The sequence below is a fragment of the Tachypleus tridentatus genome, chromosome 4 (genome assembly GCF_004210375.1).
Source record: "Tachypleus tridentatus isolate NWPU-2018 chromosome 4, ASM421037v1, whole genome shotgun sequence".
Taxonomy (NCBI): domain Eukaryota; kingdom Metazoa; phylum Arthropoda; class Merostomata; order Xiphosura; family Limulidae; genus Tachypleus; species Tachypleus tridentatus.
The window spans coordinates 99,107,117-99,130,585 of record NC_134828.1 but is presented as its reverse complement, the minus strand read 5'-3'; the positions used below and the strand labels follow the sequence as shown (position 1 = coordinate 99,130,585).

The 23,469-nt window shown below is 33.1% G+C and overlaps 1 protein-coding gene across 1 annotated transcript; it reads right to left on the bottom strand.

Moving 5' to 3' along the window:
• Nucleotides 1-9,144: 9,144 nt before the first annotated feature.
• LOC143249750 (U-scoloptoxin(01)-Er1a-like) lies at nt 9,145-18,543 on the bottom strand. The gene is made up of 4 exons (XM_076500099.1): nt 18,384-18,543; nt 15,713-15,786; nt 12,346-12,380; nt 9,145-10,033 (listed from the first exon to the last, which is right to left on the bottom strand). Exons 2-4 carry the CDS (start codon nt 15,750-15,752, stop codon nt 9,761-9,763), a joined length of 348 nt encoding a protein of 115 aa, XP_076356214.1. The 5' UTR covers nt 15,753-15,786; nt 18,384-18,543; the 3' UTR covers nt 9,145-9,760.
• Between the last annotated feature and the right edge of the window lie 4,926 nt (nt 18,544-23,469).

Genomic DNA, 23,469 nt, shown 5'->3' with positions numbered 1-23,469 from the left:
TTAATAACAAACATTCAACAATGTAATGGTTAGAACAAATGAGGTAGATTATTGAATACTTAATTAATTGTACATAGAGATTTCTCTTCCTGAAGATAATATTGTAGTTGGTGATCTAGTAATCCATGAGTAAAGCATATTTTATCTGTAAATTACAAATTTCAAAAATACTGATTGAATTTTTTGTGGGTTACTTCAATGAACTCTCGGTCACACCAAACACCCTTGCAGCTGTAGGAGCGTTATGAAGTGAAGATCAAGCCCATTATTCGTTGGTGAAAGAGTAGCTCAAGAGTTGGTGCTGAGTAGAATGACCAGCTGTCTTTCCTTTAATCTTACACAACTAAATTAGAGACAACTAGTGCAGATAGTCTTCGAGAAGCTTTGGGCGAAATTCAAAAAGAAAAGAACAAACTTGCATGAAGTATATCACGGACAAATGGTGCATCATCTCTGATATCAAATACCGTGTTTGTTAATTAAGACTTTGCTTGTGTATCAGCTACCAGTCTATATAAGCTCGTTGATGGTAGGAGTATGTTATAAATTATATTTCTTGAAAGTAGCCTCAACGTAACTTTTTGTGTGTCCATTTTAAACATTTATTGGGTGAGTTAAACTGAGATGAATTGACAATTAAATGTAGCACGAAAAACTTCAGTAAAATGTGGGAGTTTTGTAAGAAGCGTATTACCACAGAAGCAGTTCGTATCGACTCTTGTTTTTAAATCATAATTACCCAAAATATACCATGAGTATTTGTCACTGTTTAGTTTAGCATGCTTCTTCCCACGCGTGGCTTAAGAAACACATTGAATTAGTGATTCTTGTCGTATCAATAGATTGAATGGAACTTTATGAGAAAAGGTTTGTAGTTTACCTTGCCTATTGATATCATGAGCGCCAGGAGCACAGAGCTTGTCAACAGAGTGGTGAATTAACGAGGCCAAGGTTTACCTCCAGGCAGAAAGACTCGTTCAACGTGAATTAATTGAATATTTTTTCTGCTCATCTTAGACTTCCTTAAGTTACGTTATTTTAAAGCTTCCTTGACCCAAGGTAAGAGAAAAAAAGCAAACTTTAAAGAGTTAACTTTTCTGACCTTTTCACTGCGTTATTAACGATAAATTCGGCGACTAGTGTTTATGTGGGTAGGGAGATTTCATAAACAAACATATTTGTCAAAACGTGCATGCATAGGTAAAATTTACTAGAGGAAATTTTAGTCAAGAAGGCTCTGTTTTGATTAGCCATACGTATAGTAATTACCTAACAGATAAAACACAACCTTCATGTATGCCCAATTTTCGGTACTATAGCTCCAGTGACGGAATAAAACATATACACTTACTTATATATATAGCCCATGTTTGAGAGTAATAGATAGTAAACCTACCTTCATGTGTGAGTTTTACAAATTAAATTGTCTGAAAGCCCAATTTTCGGTACTATAGCTCCAGTGATGGAATAAAACATATACACTTACTGATATATATAGCCCATGTTTGAAAGTAATACGTAGTAAACCTACCTTCATGTGTGAGTTTTACAAATTAAATTGTCTGAAAGCCCAGTTTTCGGTACTATAGCTCCAGTGATGGAATAAAATATATACACTTACTTATATATATAGCCCATGTTTGGGAGTAATACGTAGTAAACCTACTTTCATGTGTGAGTTTTACAAACTAAATGTGTCTGTTTGTTTATTTGTGAAATTCACATAAACTTATACGAGAGCTGTCTGCGCTAGCCGTCCCTAATTTCGCAGTATAAGACTAGAGGGAAGGCAGCTAGTCATCACCAAACATCGCCAACTCTTGGAATACTCTTTTACTAACGAATAATGGGATTGATCGTAATATTATAACGCCCGGGGGCTGAAGGGACAAGATCGTTTGGTGAGACGGGATGTGATCCCGAGACCCTCACATTGAGAGACGGGCGCCCTAATTATCTTATCGCTAAATGTGTTATTAATTGAAATTTAGTGACGAGGGCTCAGAGTACTTTACACATTAATTCTTTGGTGTAGGAAACACAAGTTCTTAATTTTAAAAAACAAATAAATTCGAGCTGAGTGTCGTCCAGTGGAGTAGCTTTCATAGCTTTAACCAAATCTCAGTTGATCGTAGAGATTCCGTTCTAACGGGATTTACCGCAAGCAGAACCGTTGCTGGGCATAATTGGGAAATTGTACGGATTGGATATCCCAGTTCTTGAAATGTACTGACATTCATGGGAAGCATGCTGTACAGACTTTACAGATTATGTTTATTCACATCTGGTTTCTTAGACTTTAGTAAAGTAAATGCAAGTTTGTAAGAATGGTTTACGTGCAATTTTGTTGCAAAGATGATTTTGAACACTTACAACAACTGAACATTTGCGTAGTTAAACAGTTTAAGCTGCTCTGAATATTTTAATTGTTCTATTTTCAAGATTGAAGTGATATTAAACGACATTATATAAAAATGATCGCATGTGACTTGGCATTATAACCATTTCAAATAAGTCATAACATTTTGACATCTTTCAACGTCATCCAAGTTTTAATCTGCTATTTCGGTATTGTTTTTTTTTTTTAAATTTCGCACAAAGCTACTCGAGGGCTATGTGTGCTAGCCGTCCCTAATTTAGCAGTGTAAGACTAGAGGGAAGGCAGCTAGTCATCACCACCCACCGCCAACTCTGGGGCTACTCTTTTACCAACGAATAGCGGGATTGACCGTCACATTATAACGCCCCCACGGCTGAAAGGGCGAGCATGTTTGGCGCGACGGGGATGCGAACCCGCGACCCTCAGATTACGAGTCGCACGTCTTAACACGCTTGGCCATGCCGGGCCCGCTATTTTGGTATGTCTCAGTATTTGTTCATACACATTTATTACCATTACTGATTGTAATGCGAGGGATATGTTTGTATAAGGAGCTTTTGTCTAAATATTTAATTAAGTACTATATTTGTTTGTTTTCTTTTGCATTTATAGAAAAAATTTAAATTTATTTTAAAGAAAAATATTAAAGTTCATACATAAACAAGTAATATAAATTTTTCCGAATAACTGTACAGTAATTCATTATTATTAAGCACTTTCAACACAAACCTTCTGATGGCGTGTTGAGATGCGGACTGCATCCTACGAGTCTGGTATGGCCAGGTGATTCGGGCGCCTGACTCGTAATCTGAAGGTCGCAGATTTGAATATTTGTCACGCCATATATGCTCGTCCTTTCAGCTGTGGGAGTGTTATAACGTTGCGTCAATCCCACTGTTGGTGGTAAAAGAGTAGCCCAAGAGTTTGCTGTGGGCGATGATGACTAGGTGCTTTCCCTCCAGTCTTACACTGCTAAATTAGAAACGGATAACATAGATAGCGCTTGTGTAGCTTTCCTCGGAATTCGAAACAAACATTCCACGGTTCGAACAGTGATGCTTTTAAGCAAGTTCTAAGCTACTGCTTGTGAGCACAGGTGATACTCGATTTCGTTATTCCTTTCTAATAGCGAAGTAAAACAGTTGTTGTGGTGAACGTTGCTGATTGGCTCTTTTCAGTAGTTTAAAGTTAGATACAGCTATACTTAGGGGTCTTTGGGCTGAATGTTTAATCATGTTGCAGAATCTCCTACAGAGGGTACATCATGCTATATTAAAATGGTTTTGAATACTTAAAGTCTCGGTGGAATGGAATGTACATTTTGACTATTTTTTCTAAGTTGCTTGACAATGAAAAAAATAAGATGAATTCTCTTGGGAGTAGAGGCAAATCATACAGAAAGAGACCTGCAACCTACCACAACTGTGACAAACAAAGGGAATCGTCTTGTAAGAGGGAGAATCACCAAAAACAAAATTCAGAAGTACAAGCTTTTCACTTCCATAGGTAATAGTACGACACATATTCAAGAAGGATCTTCATCTGAAAATGTGACACAAATGACGTGTACGCAAAGTGCTTGTATGATATACCATTAAATCATTGCATTACCTAAGCAACTGAAAAATGAAATGGGTATTTGTCTTATTCCATGTGAAGACATATCAAACGCAGCATTTCTGAACTTTTATGAGACCAGACAGTTGAAACGAGTGCTGAGACATCGTTATTATCGAATAATAAATAGAATATAAAAAGCATGCGTGGTGAGCTTTGTAATACTAGCTTTACAGTGAAGCTTTTTGAAATGGATACTATGGTGCAGAAGTATTACCACCGTAGGGGTATACATGGACCGTACAAAGTTTTGAGGCTCCAAAATTGTTTTAATGTAATATAATCAACCTCTGTATATTATGTACATTAATTAATTGAACTTACATCAAATGAGAGTTTTTATTTTTCTAAATCTCTTTTTTTTACTGTTTGTATTTGCATTTCATCTCATTTGAATTATCGTACAGAGATTATTTCATATAATAAATTCATTTATTTGAACAGTTATACATTAATTTTTTACAAGAAAGTATTTCATAGATTTTAAAATATATGTATCTCAAACAGTAATAGTGCTGCAAAATAGTTAAATTAAATAGTTTCGTCTTATATATCTGTGAATTGTGTAGATTTTACGTTTAAGATACGTCTTCGGATTTACAAGGGTTCAGTTCCCCTTGGTGGACACAGCAGATGTCCCTTTGTGGCTTTGCTATAAAAACACATTTTTTTGAAACTGTGATTTAACTTAAAAGACACTTATTAAAAGTAATTTTTCTGTTGTACTTCTATCGTTATTTGCTTAATTTTTCATTTTATATGTATCTGTGTATATATAGTTTTAGCTTTTACAGTATCATATTTTTATTTGAAAAAAACACTGTCTTATAGGACTGTCTCTCCTTTGAACATAAGAAGTTTGATCTTTAACTTCAGTTACTTCTGAAAAATTAATATCAAAGAATCATTATAAAAATGAATGGTAGTGAAGTAATTCGAGGGTCGAGGGTTCGAATCCCCTAGCACCAAACATATTCGCCCTTTCAGCCGTGAAGCGTTATAATGTGACCATTAATTCAACTAATCATTGATAAAAATGTAGCCCAAGATTTGACGGTGGCTGGTGTTGATTAGCTGCCTCCATCTAGTCTTACATTACTAAATTAAAGACGACTAGCGCATATAGTCCTCGTGTGGCTTTGCACGAAATTCGAAACAAAAACTAGTAGTGAAATTGCATGGTTAAGGAGAAACATGGCATGGAAAACTCAACATTCACTTTTGAAATAACGGGAAAACAGGCATGAATAATGTTGATGCCAAATTTACTTTCGCAAGCAGGATATTTTAGACTGAATTGTTAGTAATTAATTTCCTTGTCATCCAGTTTTCAAAATGTGACAAAACTTAAAAAATAAAGATGTAGGTTTATCGTATCTTGTTATTGAGCAGCTCACAGCATGACTGAAGTGTTCAACGGTTACTTTTCGGGGTTGATATCATAAGTAACTAAGAGATTTGGTGTGCAACACTATTAATATTTTTAAAGTCCATGAAATAGTTTAAACTGATAGATTAATTTTAACCTTGTTATCACTTGGGACGGGTACTTCTACTAGTATTTGGCATATGTTTCGTTTCTTTTTAAGCTACACAACAAACTATCTGCGCTATGTTAGGTTTTCAGACGTTATAAACCCTAAAGTTTTTGGCTGAGCTAATGGTGGTCTCAGTATGTGATTTATGCTCTAATATGCACAGAAATGAAAATAAAATTACTTGTTTATAATTTCTAAATTCCTGTTATATTATTGGTGATTAAAAAACAGTACTCTAGGATGAGTACAAGAATCTGAACTGAAAACAATTTGCACATGCTCCTAAACATAATTGAAGTTCCGATATAGTCATATAATGATACACCTACAACTCATTGAAGCACATCTTTTTATGCTACTAATAATAATTTCAATACTTTTTTGCACATACTGTTTCAATGAATTAATCGTGAATGCATTTTCTATCACAGGCGCAACAAATGCCAGATGTTGTACGTATTGTACATCCATTATTATATTTATGTCGACGGCTCCTCATAGCCAGGAGGATAGGGCACTCGACTCATAACTTCACAGTCATGGGTTCAAATCTCTGTCACACCAAACATGCTCGCCGTTTCAGCCGTGAGGTGTAATAATATGACCATCAATTCCACTAATTGTTGGTAAAAGAGTAACTCAAGAGTTGGCGATGGGTGATGATGACTAGTTACCTTCCTTATAGTGCTAAATTAGTGACGGCGATCACAGACAGCCCTGGTGTAGTTTTGTGCGAAATTCAAAAACAGTACATACACATCGATCAGCTCATTTGCATAAATTGGCCTCAAAAAACTAAAAGATTCAATTATCTAAAGGACCTGATTTTTTTTTTGTGATTTGGAAAGTAAGGTTGAAATACAAGATTTTGATCCCGTATCTATCCTCCTCAAACAGTTTTGGATTAAACCACTTTTGGATAGCCAGCTCTTCATTGTACGACCTTTACACTACAGATCACCTTTTTCCATTAACCTACAATCACATTACAATAATATAAAATAGGAAATGAGTCAGAAAAATGTCGGTACTATTTGTCTGTTTGGAATTAAGCACAAAACTATACAATGGGATGTCTGTGCTCTGCTCAACACCGGTATCAAAACTCGATATTTAGCAGTGGGAGCCCGCAGACATTCCACTGTGCCTCTGGTGGTGGAAGGGGATCCTTTAAATATACAACAATTTTTGAATTTCGTATTTCGAAAGGATCATAAAGCCATGATTAACTTATCCGATATACAAATGGTTGTACTTCTTGTTAAAGATGAAACTTTAACACAGTATAGAAACAGCCATTTGAGATACAAAACTCAAGTTGAGATAAACACATTTACATGTAAGGGTGTAATTTGTTACTACGCATCAAAAATTATTCACGTTTAAGCGGTTTCTTGAAGTTTTATAGCATAAAAGAGGGTATTATATTCTAACCACTTGATATTATTTCTGAGTTAATAAGCCGCAAATGACTCAAAAGTAATTGATTTTTATGTAAAAAAAGTTAAACATTATTTTTGTTCATTAATTACATTGACAGAGACAGCGGGTAAGTCTACAGACTTACAATGCTAAAATTGGGAATTCGATTCCCTACGGTGGCCACAGCAGATAGCTTAATGTGGCTTTGCTCTATAACAAACATACAAACAATTGAAATGGCATTTTATAAAAGTCTAAACAGTATTACTTATGTGGTTTCACATCTGAAATTAATATACATATGTTCAGCTCCACTAATGCACCCAGTTTGAGCCTTCTATCATAAATAGAATAATTCTCTGGTCAGTTAATAAAGCTTAAACAAAACTAGTGTGTTTAGGTTTATAAATATGTATAAATATTTCAGAAATTATACAAAAAAGTCTATAAGTATCATACGGGGGATGTGAATAAACAGTTCGTGTATCGCTTAGTCAGAAATGAACATTTCATTTGAAAACAGGTAACAACAGTGGTTTACTTGTTTGTTTTGCTATAAAGATACACAACGTACTAACTGGCTTTTATCTATAGTGAGTTGCTGTTGTTTTGAATTAAGCACAAAGCTACACAATTGGCTATCAGTGCTCTCTTCACCACGGGTATCGAAATTCGGATTTTAGCGTTGTAAGTCCGCAGACATACCGCTGAGCCACTGGGGGGCTATCTATAGCGAGAAAGCGAACATTAGACTTTAGCGTTTTAAGTCCCTGAATTTACTGGGAGACGGGAAGGAGCAAAGACTTTGTTGTTATTATCAGAACATGCAACTATATAAACATGTATGTGTGTGTTTGTGTGTTTTAATATGTTTCAAAACTTTTATTCTCTAGTGTTAATTCTCAGGTTTACAAATGTCATTGTATCAGACATTAGCAAAACGCTTTTAAATCCTGTTTATGTCCTGTCTTTGTTGACTTTAACCTTTATTAATTATCTAAAATAAATGTTCTTATATAGGTCCAATGTTTATACTGTTAGGCTTTGCTCCTTAATTATCATATGTGTACAGTATTTTAAACATATAATGAGAACAAAGTAATGTAACAGTTCTGATAATACTTATTTATCTTTGACTCAGTCATTGTCAAATTTTTGAAAAGGTTTATAAAAAGCTTGTGAAAGTTTTATTACTATTATTATTATTATTTTAATAATAATTACTTGTGGTAAAGACAAAATAAAATTTCGATCAGTTATTACTATTATTTTGCAATTTGAACAATTAATTAGTTTTCTGGCTCATTCAATATTAATTCGTTTTTCTTGTTTTATTTTTACAAGAAAGGCAATGTAAGAGCGATATAAGTATAGAGTATAACAATTTAGAATTATCAAGATGAATATTTATTCACAGTGATTTGAGAGAAACATGTGATATCAAACAGAAAATAATAATCTCGTAAATTTGAGTTATATTCCATTCTTTGATGAGTTTTTCATGAACACGGTTGTTTAGATTTTTACACACACACAAACACAAACACACATACACATGTGTGTGTCATACTTATTATTTTGTTTATATTTTTTACATGTAGTTTTCTTATATAAGAACTTAAGACTAACCAAAATTTCCTAATCTAGTCTAACACCGTGTGATATTACTGGGATTATGGCCCAAAATATGTATATATAACAACGGGAGTACCCAAATGACGAATCAATGCATTCTAATTAATATATTTTTGTTGTATGTTGTAGTTAGCTACACCACTTATGTGCTCAGTATTTGGTCTTATCTATATAAATAGGTTTTTAACAGTAATTGCTGCTAACTGGATTTCAACAGTTTGAAATAACTTGTGTTTCCATTTGTTCGTAGGCGTTCCATATTAATGATATACTACGAAAACAATTTGTAAGAACTTAAATTTATCACTGTGAAAATTATTAAAATTTATTTGTTAAACGGTTGTTATTTCGCCGTAGAAAAGTATTCTAAGTCATTTAGAATATTCATAACCATTAATTCAAGTTTTCAATTATGGTTCTGTGTCACAAACCTCACTTTTATATTAATAATTATGTTGTTTTTTAAGTGTTGGTTCTTGAAACAAAAATATTTAATTTTGGTTTATTAATCTTATTGTAAGTACGTATTTCACATAATAAACAAACCTTGACTTGCTTCAACCAAATTTATTACATTAGAACCGTATACAAAAAGTGTAATAGGCACAATATCTAAATGTGCGAAAATATATAACTATATTGAGAAAACTAGAATCGATTTTTAGTGAACATAATTTCTTGCTCGTCCGTGTATTATGCAATTAATTTTAAACTATGCAAGTGTGAATAATTAACAGAATACAAATATTACTTTTTGTTTCGATATAAATCTCATCGCTTTAAACCTCAAAATTTAGTTTCAAACTAAATATAAGACATGAAGGTTCCGTGACTCAAACACACACAGACACGCAAAACGTACATAATAAAGGTTATACAGAGAATAAATGAAAAACCAGTAAAGTTCGTGGAAACTACAGATAACATCTATAGAGACGAAATATACATATTAAGAACAGACTTCAGTACTAGGCCTTGAAACCGCAACCTTAAGCCTGATAGCTCACCAAAGAGGTCAGCTCTGGGTAGAAAGAAAACTTTTTGTACCAAGGACACTTACATATACACGGAGTAATGTCTGTTGTAGGAAATGTCTGATTCAATTAATATACATAAATATAATGTTTTCAGTGTGCAGTTAGTCCATTCTAATCTTCTAATGTTGTTCCTATGGCCGTGATGGCTCAGTTGCATACGTAAGTTCATTCAGATAATACCAGTTAGGAGCATCGGCGCAGTTTACACTGTAACTCCAGTCGCATATCCTGTACTCCTGATTGAACATTGTCTCGTTGGGACAGATATACGGTACCCTGCGACCGTAAGCATCACACATGTGAAAGATCTTGCAGTCGAATTCCAGGTCAGCGTAGAACCCAACTGCCCGAGTATTACAATCAAAGGTAAATTCCACATCTGGAAATTCTTCCCATCGTTTAACCTGGGTGAAAAAAAGATGATCTTACGAATTATTGGTTTAATTTTTGTTTTTGTAAACATACGTAACTTATGTTTCTAAGTCGTTACAGCTGAAAGGTATCCATAATTGAGTGGTTACTTCAGGAACTTTGTTAAGCTATATTAACAAAGGTTACACAAGATTCTCCATCTCCCTTAGAGGACTGATTTGCAACAAGTGTATTATTTGCTACGTAGTTGTTTGTTTTTGAATTTCTGTGCGCAGCTACACAAGTTCTGAAATAATAGGGCTACTCTTGTTTGAATGACTAGTGAAATTTGGCTATTACTCTTCTAGCGCACCAATGACCCCAAAATACGGAACGGGCCACTCACTATCTGGGCAAATTAACCATTGGACCTCGCCCGACATCTTTGTCATAGGAATCTCTTCCAATTCCAAATATATTGGAAATAAACGAAATTTCGAATCGTCTTTCTTTTCTTCACCAAAAATAGTGTCTTGTTTTTGCTATTTTCATAATGTTGTTTATTTATTATTTTGTAATTGAAATATCATGCCTATAAATGAGGGTTTCAGGATACAAATGTTTTAGAAAAGTTGACGAGGTGGTAAGTTAATTACCTGAATGAAACCTCGTTTAGGAATTGTTCACGCTAGATAAAAGATGTGAGCGAGAACAACAATAAGAAATACCTTTTTACACATAGACGACTAATTAGCACGTCGTTCCAATCCATTCGTTTGAATATGAAATCTGATTATCTTCGTGGTGTCCTGCTACTTACAAATGTCGAGTTAATCTCTTGGCTACTAATAAAGAACACCGGAAGTATAATTTCAAATATTGAAATGATAATATGGGTATATACGTTTATATATTTACACATATATTCCGTTAACAAGAGTAGCGATTAAAAACACATTTATTTTCACTAACTTATTTTTAAAATAATTATACAATATTTTGAAGACTGATGTAGAAATATTCCAGGTCACCTAATGACAACTTATCTCTTATAAACGTTGGCCTCGCATGGCCACGTGGCTAAGGTACTCCCATTGTAACCTGCGAGGTGTGGGTTCAAATCCAGTTAAACCAACCCATTTAATTTATTACTACGCATTTATATCTCAGTTTATCGTTATATTTACATGTAGATAGGAATTAATTGCATTTCATTTATGATTAAATAAGTTTAGTAATTGTATGCACAGGTAGACAGATCACTTCGCACTAAATTTAACTTAATATATTTATGGAAATTAAATTATTTAGCACGTAACTCTATTCTTGTTTTTCACAATAAGGATTTTTTGAATGACGCCTAGGTATACGAAGCCATAATTGTGTATTTATTTGTTTCATATCAAAGTCACATTAGGCTAGCTGCTGTGTTCACCGCAATGGATCGAGCCACGGATTTTAGCGTTGTAATTGCGTAAACTGACTGCTTTCGCACCGGGAGACTAGTGGCTATAGCTGGACTATAATTCTACATATTCTTTTCACCTGCTATAAAATTCACGATTAGTTGAGTACGGTACACCAAATGGTCAATAATATAATAATAATCTAAGCAACTAAACTTGAAAATACGTGGCTATATATTACTGTTCCTTCTATTCAAACAAAATACAATACCTCATTCTTCTCTTTTAAAAAGAATGTGATATCATGCGGAATTGGTGTATTTTTCAAGCTTCTTCGAGAGATTTTGAGACTCGGCATGGCTAGATGGTTAAGGCACTCGACTCGCAAGCTGAGGGTCGCAGGTTCGAATCCCCGTCCTATCAAACATGCTCGCCCTTTCAGCCGTGGGGACGTTATAATGCGAGGGTAAATCCCATTATTCGTTGGTAAAAGAGTAGCCCAAGAGTTGGCGGTTGGTGGTGATGACTAACTGTCTTCTCTATAGTCTTACACTGCTAAATTAGGGACGGTTAGCGCAGATAACCCTCGTATAGCTTTGAGCGAAATTCAAAACAAGCCAAACCCAGAGATTTTGATGGGTTGGCTTATAGTTATATTTTTGGAAACTTTAACTTAAAAGGAGGCCGAGTCGTTAGAGTGAAAAGCCATAACATCTAACTGACACACAAATGGTCTCACACGGACTTTTAGCAACTTTTATTTTGAGTGTCTATTCAGATATTTTCTGTTCGTGGGAATGTGTTTCCTCTTTTTGGCGTCAAGACAAAATTCTTTGTGCATGTTTTAAGAGCTAGCGATTAAGAATGCTTTATTTACTTATGCACACAGCTTTATGTGAGAATTATTTTATTAAAACTTAAAGTATTTGGTAGATTAAAAGGTCTGGACATCTACTTACTCGATTTAAAGCTTTACTGTAGACAGCCGCAATGACTGAAAAGTAGAAAGAAAAGATAATTAGAAAGAATATTAGGAATATAACATAATCTATAAGAAAACGAAACCCTGCACAGTTTGTAATTTTATGCTCTGTCATTGTTTAACATATATAAGCCATATTATTCTAGATTTTGAAAAAATATTTTACTGAAAACTTACGGTGAATGAGTTTTGAAAAAGTTGAATTTAACTACACTCCAACTTAGTAAGAAATTGAATATTTTTCAGATAAGCACAAATTTAAGCTGTGCCAATACGAAATACATCGGTTGTATAGGGAAGTGAAGTATAGAATATATGTTGGTATTTGATAGTTTCAGTTATTCCTCCTACGTATTCTGAAATAATAATAATTGAACATATTAAGAGAGATAGGAAAGAGTTCTTCACGAAAATGGTAAGTTTAGCGGATTAAAATTGTATATAGTGATATAAGCACATATCCAGTAGCAGTATTACATCAGTATTTATAAGGTACTTAATTGAAATAGTTTTATAGACAACTTATTGTTCCGTCTTGTTTAAGCGCAAATTAATTATAAAGTATTTACATTGTGGCTTACAATATTACAATTTCATGAATACTTTCTACAATCAAATGAAACATAAGAGACACTAACCAGTCATACGAAAAATAGGTAATATATAAATGAGAGCTCAAAGTGGAAAATGCGATTTTATTAAAGGCTTTAAGAAATATTGTGAAATTAAGATAGCTTAACATTAAACAAAGAATTACTTTTTACTGGATAAAATAAAAATACTGAACAGTTTACACGTAAACCATTACCAGTTTACATGTACACACCACTCCCTCTCAAAGAAAACAATAAAAATTAATTACATTCATTCCACAAAAACAACAAATTTGGGAGTGAGCAACTGAATAATGATAATGGAAGACAGTTTCATCAGATATTGTTCTTCATGAGTCAATATAAATCCGCAATAAGTATATAAAGTTAATTCGGGTGTTAGAGATTTAAACGACTAAAAAAAAGTGTGAAATCAGACCTTTAGGGAAGTGAGGTACTAATAGAAAGAAAGATATGTGAAAAATTAATACAGAAAAGAGGAACTTGAAGTACAAATACAGTTCATATGGACGTGAGGTATTCATAGGTAGATAGGACGTGAAGCACTAATACAGTTGATATGGACGTGAGGTAATCATAGGTAGATAGGACGTGAAGCACTAATACAGTTGATATGGACGTGAGGTAATCATAGGTAGATAGGACGTGAAGCACTAATACAGTTGATATGGACGTGAGGTATTCATAGGTAGATAGGACGTGAAGCACTAATACAGTTGATATGGACGTGAGGTATTCATAGGTAGATAGGACGTGAAGTACTAATACAGTTGATATGGACGTGAGGTATTCATAGGTAGATAGGACGTGAAGTACTAATACAGTTGATATGGACGTGAGGTATTCATAGGTAGATAGGACGTGAAGTACTAATACAGTTGATATGGACGTGAGGTATTCATAGGTAGATAGGACGTGAAGTACTAATACAGTTGATATGGACGTGAGGTATTCATAGGTAGATAGGACGTGAAGTACTAATACAGTTGATATGGACGTGAGGTATTCATAGGTAGATAGGACGTGAAGTACTAATACAGTTGATATGGACGTGAGGTATTCATAGGTAGATAGGACGTGAAGTACTAATACAGTTGATATGGACGTGAGGTATTCATAGGTAGATAGGACGTGAAGTACTAATACAGTTGATATGGACGTGAGGTATTCATAGGTAGATAGGACGTGAAGTACTAATACAGTTGATATGGACGTGAGGTATTCATAGGTAGATAGGACGTGAAGTACTAATACAGTTGATATGGACGTGAGGTATTCATAGGTAGATAGGACGTGAAGTACTAATACAGTTGATATGGACGTGAGGTATTCATAGGTAGATAGGACGTGAAGTACTAATACAGTTGATATGGACGTGAGGTATTCATAGGTAGATAGGACGTGAAGTACTAATACAGTTGATATGGACGTGAGGTAATCATAGATAGATAGGACGTGAAGTACTAATACAGTTGATATGGACGTGAGGTAATCATAGATAGATAGGACGTGAGGTAATCATAGGTAGATAGGACGTGAAGTACTAATACAGTTGATATGGACGTGAGGTAATCATAGATAGATAGGACGTGAAGCACTAATACAGTTGATATGGACGTGAGGTATTCATAGGTGGATAGGACGTGAAGTACAAATACAGTTGATATGGACGTGAAGTACTAATAGTATGGAAGTGAAATACAAATATAGTTACTGGGGGCGCGGTTACAAATATAGGAGACACAAACGATACATTCTAATAGAGGAGGTAGGGACGTAAGATACATATAGGAGATACGATAAGAACGTGACACAAATACAGTTGATATAAACGTGAAGAACTAATACCGGAGATAGGGGTGTGAAGTACAAATACAGGAAATAAGGTCGTTAAGTATTGATAAAGGAGATAGGAACGTAAAGTACTAATACAGGAGATAAGGACATGAGGTATAAATACAGTTGAGAAGAATGTAACTGCTAATCTAGGAGACAGGAAAGAGAAATACTAATACAAAGAATAGGATAAGAATGTGAAGTATAAATGCAGTTGATAAGGACGTAAAATACGAATACAGGAGATAGGGACGTGAAGTACAAATACAGAAGATAGAGTAGTGAGGTACAGTTATAAAAGACAAGGTCGTGAATTACTAATACAGGAGAAGTAATGTACGAATACAGAAGAAAGACATAAAAATATGTACAATTACATTATTTATATATTTTTGTGAAATATGTTTTCTTCGTTTTACAATAATAAAGCACTGATTTCTTATTCCTTTACCATCATGGTGTTAGAGTCAAACCATACCTTGCATAAAATTATGTGAACTATGACATAATTGTACAAATTTGTGTTCAATAAAGTGTTATTACATTCTTACAACAACTTAAAATTTGCTAATTAACTATTCCGAAATTAAAAGTGTTGAACAATCAGGATCTTAAAAATATTACTTCATATTTCTCTCGGATGTTAGTAACTAGTGAGACGTATCTGATAGATTTTTCTTTTCAAATAAATTTAAACAAATTTCTGACAATGTTGGTGGGTCATATAATTTTTAAAAATCCACACCTTTCATGCATTTAGATATTTTCAAAATTGTAAGTTTACATTGCAAAACTTTTCCAACGTTATATTAGAATTACGTCACTCCTCTAAACTGTTTTTGTTATAATTCAATTATATTTTGGAATTTGGAACAAGATTACAGTACACTTTACCTGCAAAGCACAAACCAATGAACGCTACGTGGCGCCACATGTCCAACTTCAGCTACTGGACTCCGGTCCTAATGCTTTAAAAAATGAAAATAACATGATGAGACACTAGGATTGTTACAATAAGTTGTATTATCTGCCATCCAAATCACGCCTGACCCATTTTCAGTAAAACCTGCTTATGAGCAGTAGAAGCGGATGCGTACAAGTACATCATGTCGGAATACCTAACACAGCATGGCTGCCAGTAGCCTTATGTCGTGGGATCCGACATACCAGTGAGTTAGGACTAGCGGGTAAATGGGTCGAAGTGTTAAATGTAGCCAGGACGATCAAGACCTTTTTAGCTAAATTATGACTTAAAAATCTTTGGAATTACAAAACTATTTCACGGATTGTAGAAAGCTCTACTTTGATATTTTAGGAATTTCAGAGTCGGATGATGTTATCTGACTGGAAGGTTTACGAACTTTAGTGACTAAAATTACTCTTTTTTGTTTGTTTTTATTCTACTTGAAACACAGTGATAATTTTTCTTCTCATTTTATTGGGCACATTACGTTAGTCGTATTTAATTATTTTATTTATTTGTCATAGATTGGAGTTTTTGGAAACACATTATGTTCAGTGCAAAAGTATTTGTTGCACTGGTTAGCTTTGACTAAGGATGTTTATACTGTAGGCTTAAAGCCGAAAATTCATATCTTTCTTCAAATTAACATACCCTAACTAGACAGATTAATGCCACAGGAGGGAAGAAATTTATCTTGCAAATAGGAAACACGTTCCCAAGTGTAGGAGGTGAAACTGGTACATTGAATCATTACAATTAATTGGTTAAGAAATTTTATGTTATCTAGATAATTCTTGATTTTCTTTTTACCTTTTTTTATTTGGATTTTCCAAACCAAACATAACAAAAGTTAAAAAGTAAAAACAGTAAGTTTATATGGTGCATACTGAGGATGAATAATTTCAAAATAATAATAATTTAGCTTACTTCAAGAAGATATGACAATTTTATGTTTTATTACACACTTGTCGTATTGTACGTTTGCAAAAAACTAAAATACCAAAAATATATTATAAAAGAAAAATAAGTGATAACCAAATTTAGTGATTACACAGATTTTTTTAACAGATTTAAAAATTCCAAGGAAATATTTTAACATATATGATTAGATCGGAAAAATTAAATTTTGTAACTTATCATTAACGACATAAGGATTATTATAAAATGACCAATAACAAATTAGAAAATTATTGTTTTCTAAATAGATGACTTTGTGTTTTATAACGTGGAGTTGGATCTATGAAGTTGATCGAAAAAATAAAAAAAGAAAGTGAATGCTAGGGGAATATCATAAAACTGAAGTCCCCCCCTGAGTTTCTTGGTTGAAACCTATTCTTTTTGTCCTTTATCGGTTATATCTAGATTTGCAGTTGAATTTCTAAAGGGTAACAACCGACCTCTTGGCACTGAGTACTGTATTAGATCTGGGTTGTGAGGCTTCAAAACATTTATTAATGCCACTCTTAAGCTCGAACCTAAAGCCAGTCAGGTGAGAACTGGAAAACTAAGACGCGTTTTTTCTTTCTAAATCAGCCTGTTGTTAGTTGAGTGAAATTTCATACGTGTTTTAAAGTACAAAAATTAACGACACAGAATCATTAAAACAGTGAGATAGCTCCTTACTCCCAAAAGGTTGCAACACACAGGTTCAATGTGCACATAATTTGGTGGTTCATATTTGAAGGTGTTGATTAAATAGTTGAGCTGAGCTCATGATGGTTGTTTTGTAAAAATACTGTTTACGTTAAGAAATATTGTATTTCTAGACACCAAAATAACAGAAGCGGCACCAAGGGTTTTCATTTAAAAATTAAAAGCCTGGGAAACACAAATAATTTTTACTTTAAAATAAAATGTCTGTAAAACAATACACCTTTTCACATCAAAATGACCGAAAAAATGTTTGATTTCTTTGTTATTAAGCGAAAAGCTACACAATAGGCTATATCTGCTCTGCCCACTGCAAGTGTGTGTGTGTGTTTTCTTATAACAAAGCCACATCGGGCTATCTGCTGAGTCCATTAAAGAGAAATAAGCCCACCTCAAGTATCGAAACCGGAGTTTTAGCGTTACAAGTTTTTAGAGTTACTGCTGAACCATTAGGGGTAATCGAGGAAACACCAAAGGTTTTCATTTTAAACTAAAAGGCCTGTTAATCTGTTTTGGAGCTGAAAGAACAGGGAATAAATTTTTTGGCTGATATCTTATTGGAAAACCAGAATTATTTCTTAAAGAAGGAAAGTTTGATTAAAAACGAATAATACATTTTCTTTTTAACACCGTTTTCTTCACAGTTGTCTAGAAGCTACAATATAATGTTCTAGAGATATATTTAATACGCATTAATAAATATCTGTATTTAATTTACAATTTTCTTTTCTGAAGATAATAAGAGTTACTGTTTATCCTCCTGGATTCATCTTTTTTGCTTGCGTAATATTAATTGTTTGTATAATAAGTTGAAATGGGGTATTTCGCAGCAGAATCTGTTAATTTTGAATTATAGTGGGTTACAAAAGCACTACTACTGCATATCAGTAGCTATAAAACTATAAGAAGTGATCCTGTCTATTCAGTTTTATACCGAGGATAAAGCCTCACCTGAAATACTTTGAGAATGTTGGTAGTATCCCCTCAATTCCACTCACTTCCCTCAAAGGATCCAACAACGTGATTCAAGATCGGACATCGCATCTTGTTTTATACCAGTTTTCCCCTCCTCCTTACTATTATGCATACAAATAAAAATTGATGCCCAACCCGCTGTTCAACCAATCGTCTCGTGCGAACTTTTACGTCAGATTCTTGAGTAAAGCACACACCATCCGCCTGAAGGCGCTAAAACGCGGTCGTTAGTTCGTGAAGTTTATGACGATCTGAGCAACCAGACCAGCACTGTAAACTGGTCAAAGAAGATTGCCTCTTCTTCACGTGAACAGTCACGCCCCATGTTGCTTAACCTAAAACATAAGCAAAGTGAAAGTTTCAGGCAGTCTCTACTTATGTTACATATGGTTATATATTCCGTGAAGAAATGTGTTGCACATTTTTTTTTGTTGTTGTACGGGGATTTCACAGAACAAGTGAAACCACCACTGATACATAGACCTGAGATGTGTCGCCACTGTAAGAGAGCTGGCTCTGGAACCGGTTTTAATATAAAACAAAGGGATAGAAAGAAGAGTTATATATTTTAATAAATCATATGTAAACGTTTTGTTGCAACGGTTTCAGGTAAATAAGATCCTTAGCGGCAAATCTGCAGACTTACGAAGCTATAAGCGAGTTTCGAAACCACTAGTGGGCAAAGTACAGATAGCCCACTGAGTAGCTTTGTACTTAAGGACAATCAAGCAAACAACTGATTTTTAGTTCTTATATACATACATAATATATATATATTTGTTAATATAGATTAGGAACTGCAGTAAACCTAAGAAGAGTTCATAACAATTATCGTCCAAAATATTATAATACACTAAAAAATATATATTAAATCCTAAACAGTTCTGCATGTTCAATACTTCGCTTACATTGGTAGAAACTGGAGACGTTTGCTATGAATAAAACAAATAAAGTTTTTCAATATTTTTTCCCAACTTACTTCACACATATTATTAGAATTTAGGCTTAACAAAAAATCCTCAGTTAAAATTTGCCTCTATAAAATCATATAATTATTATTGTTGCGTACATTAAAGAAACAACATTTATCATTATAATCTTTATCCACAGTATTTTATAAAATATCTGCTAGCACAATATTACTTTTGATATCAGAGAAAAACATTAAACATAAATACTATTAAACTATTATTTCTAATAGTATTTTTGTAGATGAAACAAAAAGTAGTATCATAACGATTTCGTTAAATTATCTAAAAATCTAAAATGTTTGTTTTCAAGAATTTCTCGTGTGTTGCACTACGGTTTCTTCCTGACCCTAACGTTATGAAAAATATTCCTTATCTTCATGAAGAAGTCTGCCATAGATATAATCATCATAACCTTCTTCAGTTTACAATTTGTAAAAGTAAACTAACTGTTTTTGCCTTTTTACACCATGTTTGTGTGTGAGGAAAATATTTACCATAACACACGATACTCAGGTGGATAATACGATTCACTTTTGACAGATGTAAATGTAGATTAACAGTAGGCAAAATACATGCAAGAACTAAGGTAGTTATGTAATCCTTTCCTTATAATAAAGGGAATATAATAATATATTAAATTAAATAATATATTATATAAATATAACAAATGGGAAATGCAGATCTATTTTCTAAATATACTGGGAAAAATGTATATAAAACATTTTTTATTTCCATAAAATTTCTTTGGTTGTGTTATATATCTTTATTATATTTCTTAAAGTTTTGGATTGATATATATGGTAATCAATTTTTTTTGGTGTTGGATAAAAATATCTTTGAATGTCATTCTCTTTCTTTCACACACTTCAATATGAATGTGCGTTGTTAATGTGCTGCTTATGGAGCTTATCAAGTTAAGTTCTTTCACTTTTTTAATTCTCCGCTTTTATATCTGTAAATCTAGGAAATGAATTAAAATGCTATTCTCTGAAGGTGAATTGTGAATTGTTAATAATAATGACGTTAATTTAACAACAAAAGCTTGTATAATGACAGTAGTCAAAATGAATTAAGAACGAATGACGTCCGAAAACCAGGCAAACTATACATATGACTATAGTACTTTAAAAACTAAGTGAAGTTTATTGTCTGAATATGGCTGCAAAAAATGGGGTCAGGTTGTTTCATGAGAACGATATCATACTTAACTTATAGGAAACAACAGTGCATATGAAGACTTTTTAGGGCAAGTGAACTTTATCTGTTCCAGTAGAAAAGAACAAGTTATGTTAACAGTCACGTTCAACGTCTGATGCTTGACCCAGCTTAGGATCTCTTGGTATAGGTTAGTTGTAAATTAAAAAAAACAACAAAGAGAAAGTTATGTTTAGAGTACCAAGATCACGGCTGTGTGAAAAGAAGTGATAGTGCAAAAGAAAGAGTCGAAGCTACTGCGGAAAACTACAATTTATATTTCCATTCGTTTAACGCTATAATGTGTTTTAGATCTTCCCACACGCTAATGCTTTAACATAGAAAATAGGCCTAGTGGTTAGCATGTCTGTCTTCGAATTTGGCGCCAAATTGCTCTCCGCGAGGATGAAGTGAGGATATTGTGTTTTAAAGTCATTTAAAATATTTTGTTCACCTAATTAACTTAATTATCTTTTTTCAAGTGTTGATTTTTTCTCGGTGATTACAATGAATGTTTTTCACTAGTTGCCTATCAGTTCAAAACTAGGTGAGAATAATGCTGGTAACCTTTCTGTAGCTTCGTGAGAATATATTAAACAAACATAAAACAATGTTAGAAGTTCGAAATTAGAAACAGCGAGCTCAGGTAGCACTGAAGTAATTTTGTGCTAAATTCAATAAATAAACAATCATCTGTTCGACAACTTATTCAATTCCAAAACGACTCAAGGCTATTCCAAAACTATAATAATAAACTGTTATTAAAGTATAAATGTCCCTTTGTTATAACTGAAAACACAAACAGAGTTGAATAAGTCCAGGGGGTGCTTTAGCAAAGTGCTGGGCCTTGTGTACGTTTAAAAATTCGTAGCTGAAAACAGTGAAACAAGTGTGTTGTTTTAGAATCATGACTGATGTCAATCACATATGATTTAATTTTTAAATAAAGTATCAAAAAGTGTTCCATAGTACGTAGTGTCTCAAACTCTAATCAATACAATTATAAGGGTGTAACACAAAAATAACAACGAGCAGCTCATAATTTCAAAACATTTTTCCTGACTCGAAACAGTGAAACCCTCCAATTGGTTGACTCTGTTTCACGTGTAATGATGTTTTGCAAAGAAAAGATAAAAATGGGTAAACATTTTAAACAGACTTTCTCTCATGAATACTTAAAGTTAGAAAAGCAAATTGTACAAAAGTCTAGAACACATCAGATGTGACAACTGATCATGTGCCAGTTGTTAGTTCTTTGTTAATAAACAAACGTTGCCACAATCTTGATTTTGCCTTGAGTAATATTAAACTTAATTCTTTACTTAATAGCAATGGTAAATATTATTAACAGTACAGAAGGAAAACGGTCGAGGGCAAAGAATGAAAAATAACATTTAAATTAAAAAAATTATTTGTTCATCGAGACCTGTAAAAACATGGGGCCCAATGTGGTTGTACGGTTCGCTCACGTCTTAAGGTCGGCCCTGGTTACAGCACATAAAGACGAAGGACCCACGAGTTGTATATAAATAAGTGATTAAATATTAGTCTATTATATTATCATTGTTTTAGGCCACAATTGTCTGTATAAAAACGCAGAACTATAACATATAAATAAACACGTTTCCATATAAAGTCAAGCAGGTCATTACAGTATCATTGAAGCCCTTACGACAGTGGAAGACATCAGTTAGAGATTTTTATAGGTGTAATATTATAATAATTAGAATATTTACGTCATATGACGATTCTAATATTTCATGTTAGCCTATGGGACTTATTTAAGTAAAACAAAATTCATATTTGATTAATCTTGACAAAAAGTAATATTGTGCCCATATGTGCCGTTGAATGAAGGATATTATACATATAGTTTCCTTAAATATACATGTAAAACGTCCAGTGATGAAGGCTATGCCAAATCACGTTTTCACAGAATTAGGGAAGAAGTGAGAAAATAATTTTTTAAATTATTTGAAGATACGTTATTCTAAAGAAAAGGAAAAAGGAACACTTACTAAATCCTAAATAAATTATCTTATTTCAAATATGGATTTACATTCAGTCTTTACCTAGAAGTGGAACAAGAAGACTAGATCCACAGTTTCTATAAATAAAACGAAGATAAATTTTAAGAAGCAAAGATATGAACCATTAATGGTATAAAGATAAATGTAAGAGGCTTCGTTTCAAACAATCAACCAAAAGGTTTAAAACAGTATTAACAGTAATTATTTAACATAACCAATTAGAGGTTTTAATTTGTTCGTGTTTGTCTCTGTAAGATATTTAGCATTTCAATTTGTTATACATGGCTGTCCTTATTAATTCATATGTTTTAATTTGTAGCCATCTTACTTGCAATTGAGAGTTTCTTATAAAGGTAATTTAAAATTCACTTCTTAAGCAGTGTGGTGATTATTTTAAGTAAACGTGATTTGAATATTTGGAAACTTTCATTTGTGGAACCCTTGAATCGTTGCATGAAAAATTAAGTAATATTTGAAATAAAAAATTGAAGTATTTAATCTATGTAACTTAAGAGGGGATACAATATCAACTATCTGTCAGATTAAATATTAAAAGTTTTTATTTTTAGTGTACTTATTTTGCACCAAAATAATAAAATATGCTCCATTTGGTCTGTCAAACTTTATAAATGAGAATGAGGGCGTTCAAGACACAGTTGTTAAAGAGATTGTAGTGTTTGCGCAGAATGAAATCATGAGTTTTAATCTTGCCTTTCTCAGTTTTCATTTCTTTAAAAAATATATAATTTCAGTACATTTGGGCCACAATTTAAACTCGAACTAAACGTTTAGAAAATATAAAATAGATGTGAGACTAAAAATTATTATTATTCTTTTAAATTGTACATTATCTAGTAAACTGAAAGT

What these genes read in the sequence shown, in the direction of transcription:
- LOC143249750 (XM_076500099.1), bottom strand. Translation starts at nt 15,752, where the DNA reads ATGTGGCGCCACGTAGCGTTCATTGGTTTGTGCTTTGCAG. An exon ending in CATTGGTTTGTGCTTTGCAG is followed by an intron (nt 12,381 to 15,712) that starts GTAAAGTGTACT and finishes TCTACTTTTCAG; the next exon opens with TCATTGCGGCTGTCTACAGT. An exon ending in ACAGTAAAGCTTTAAATCGA is followed by an intron (nt 10,034 to 12,345) that starts GTAAGTAGATGT and finishes TTTTTCACCCAG; the next exon opens with GTTAAACGATGGGAAGAATT.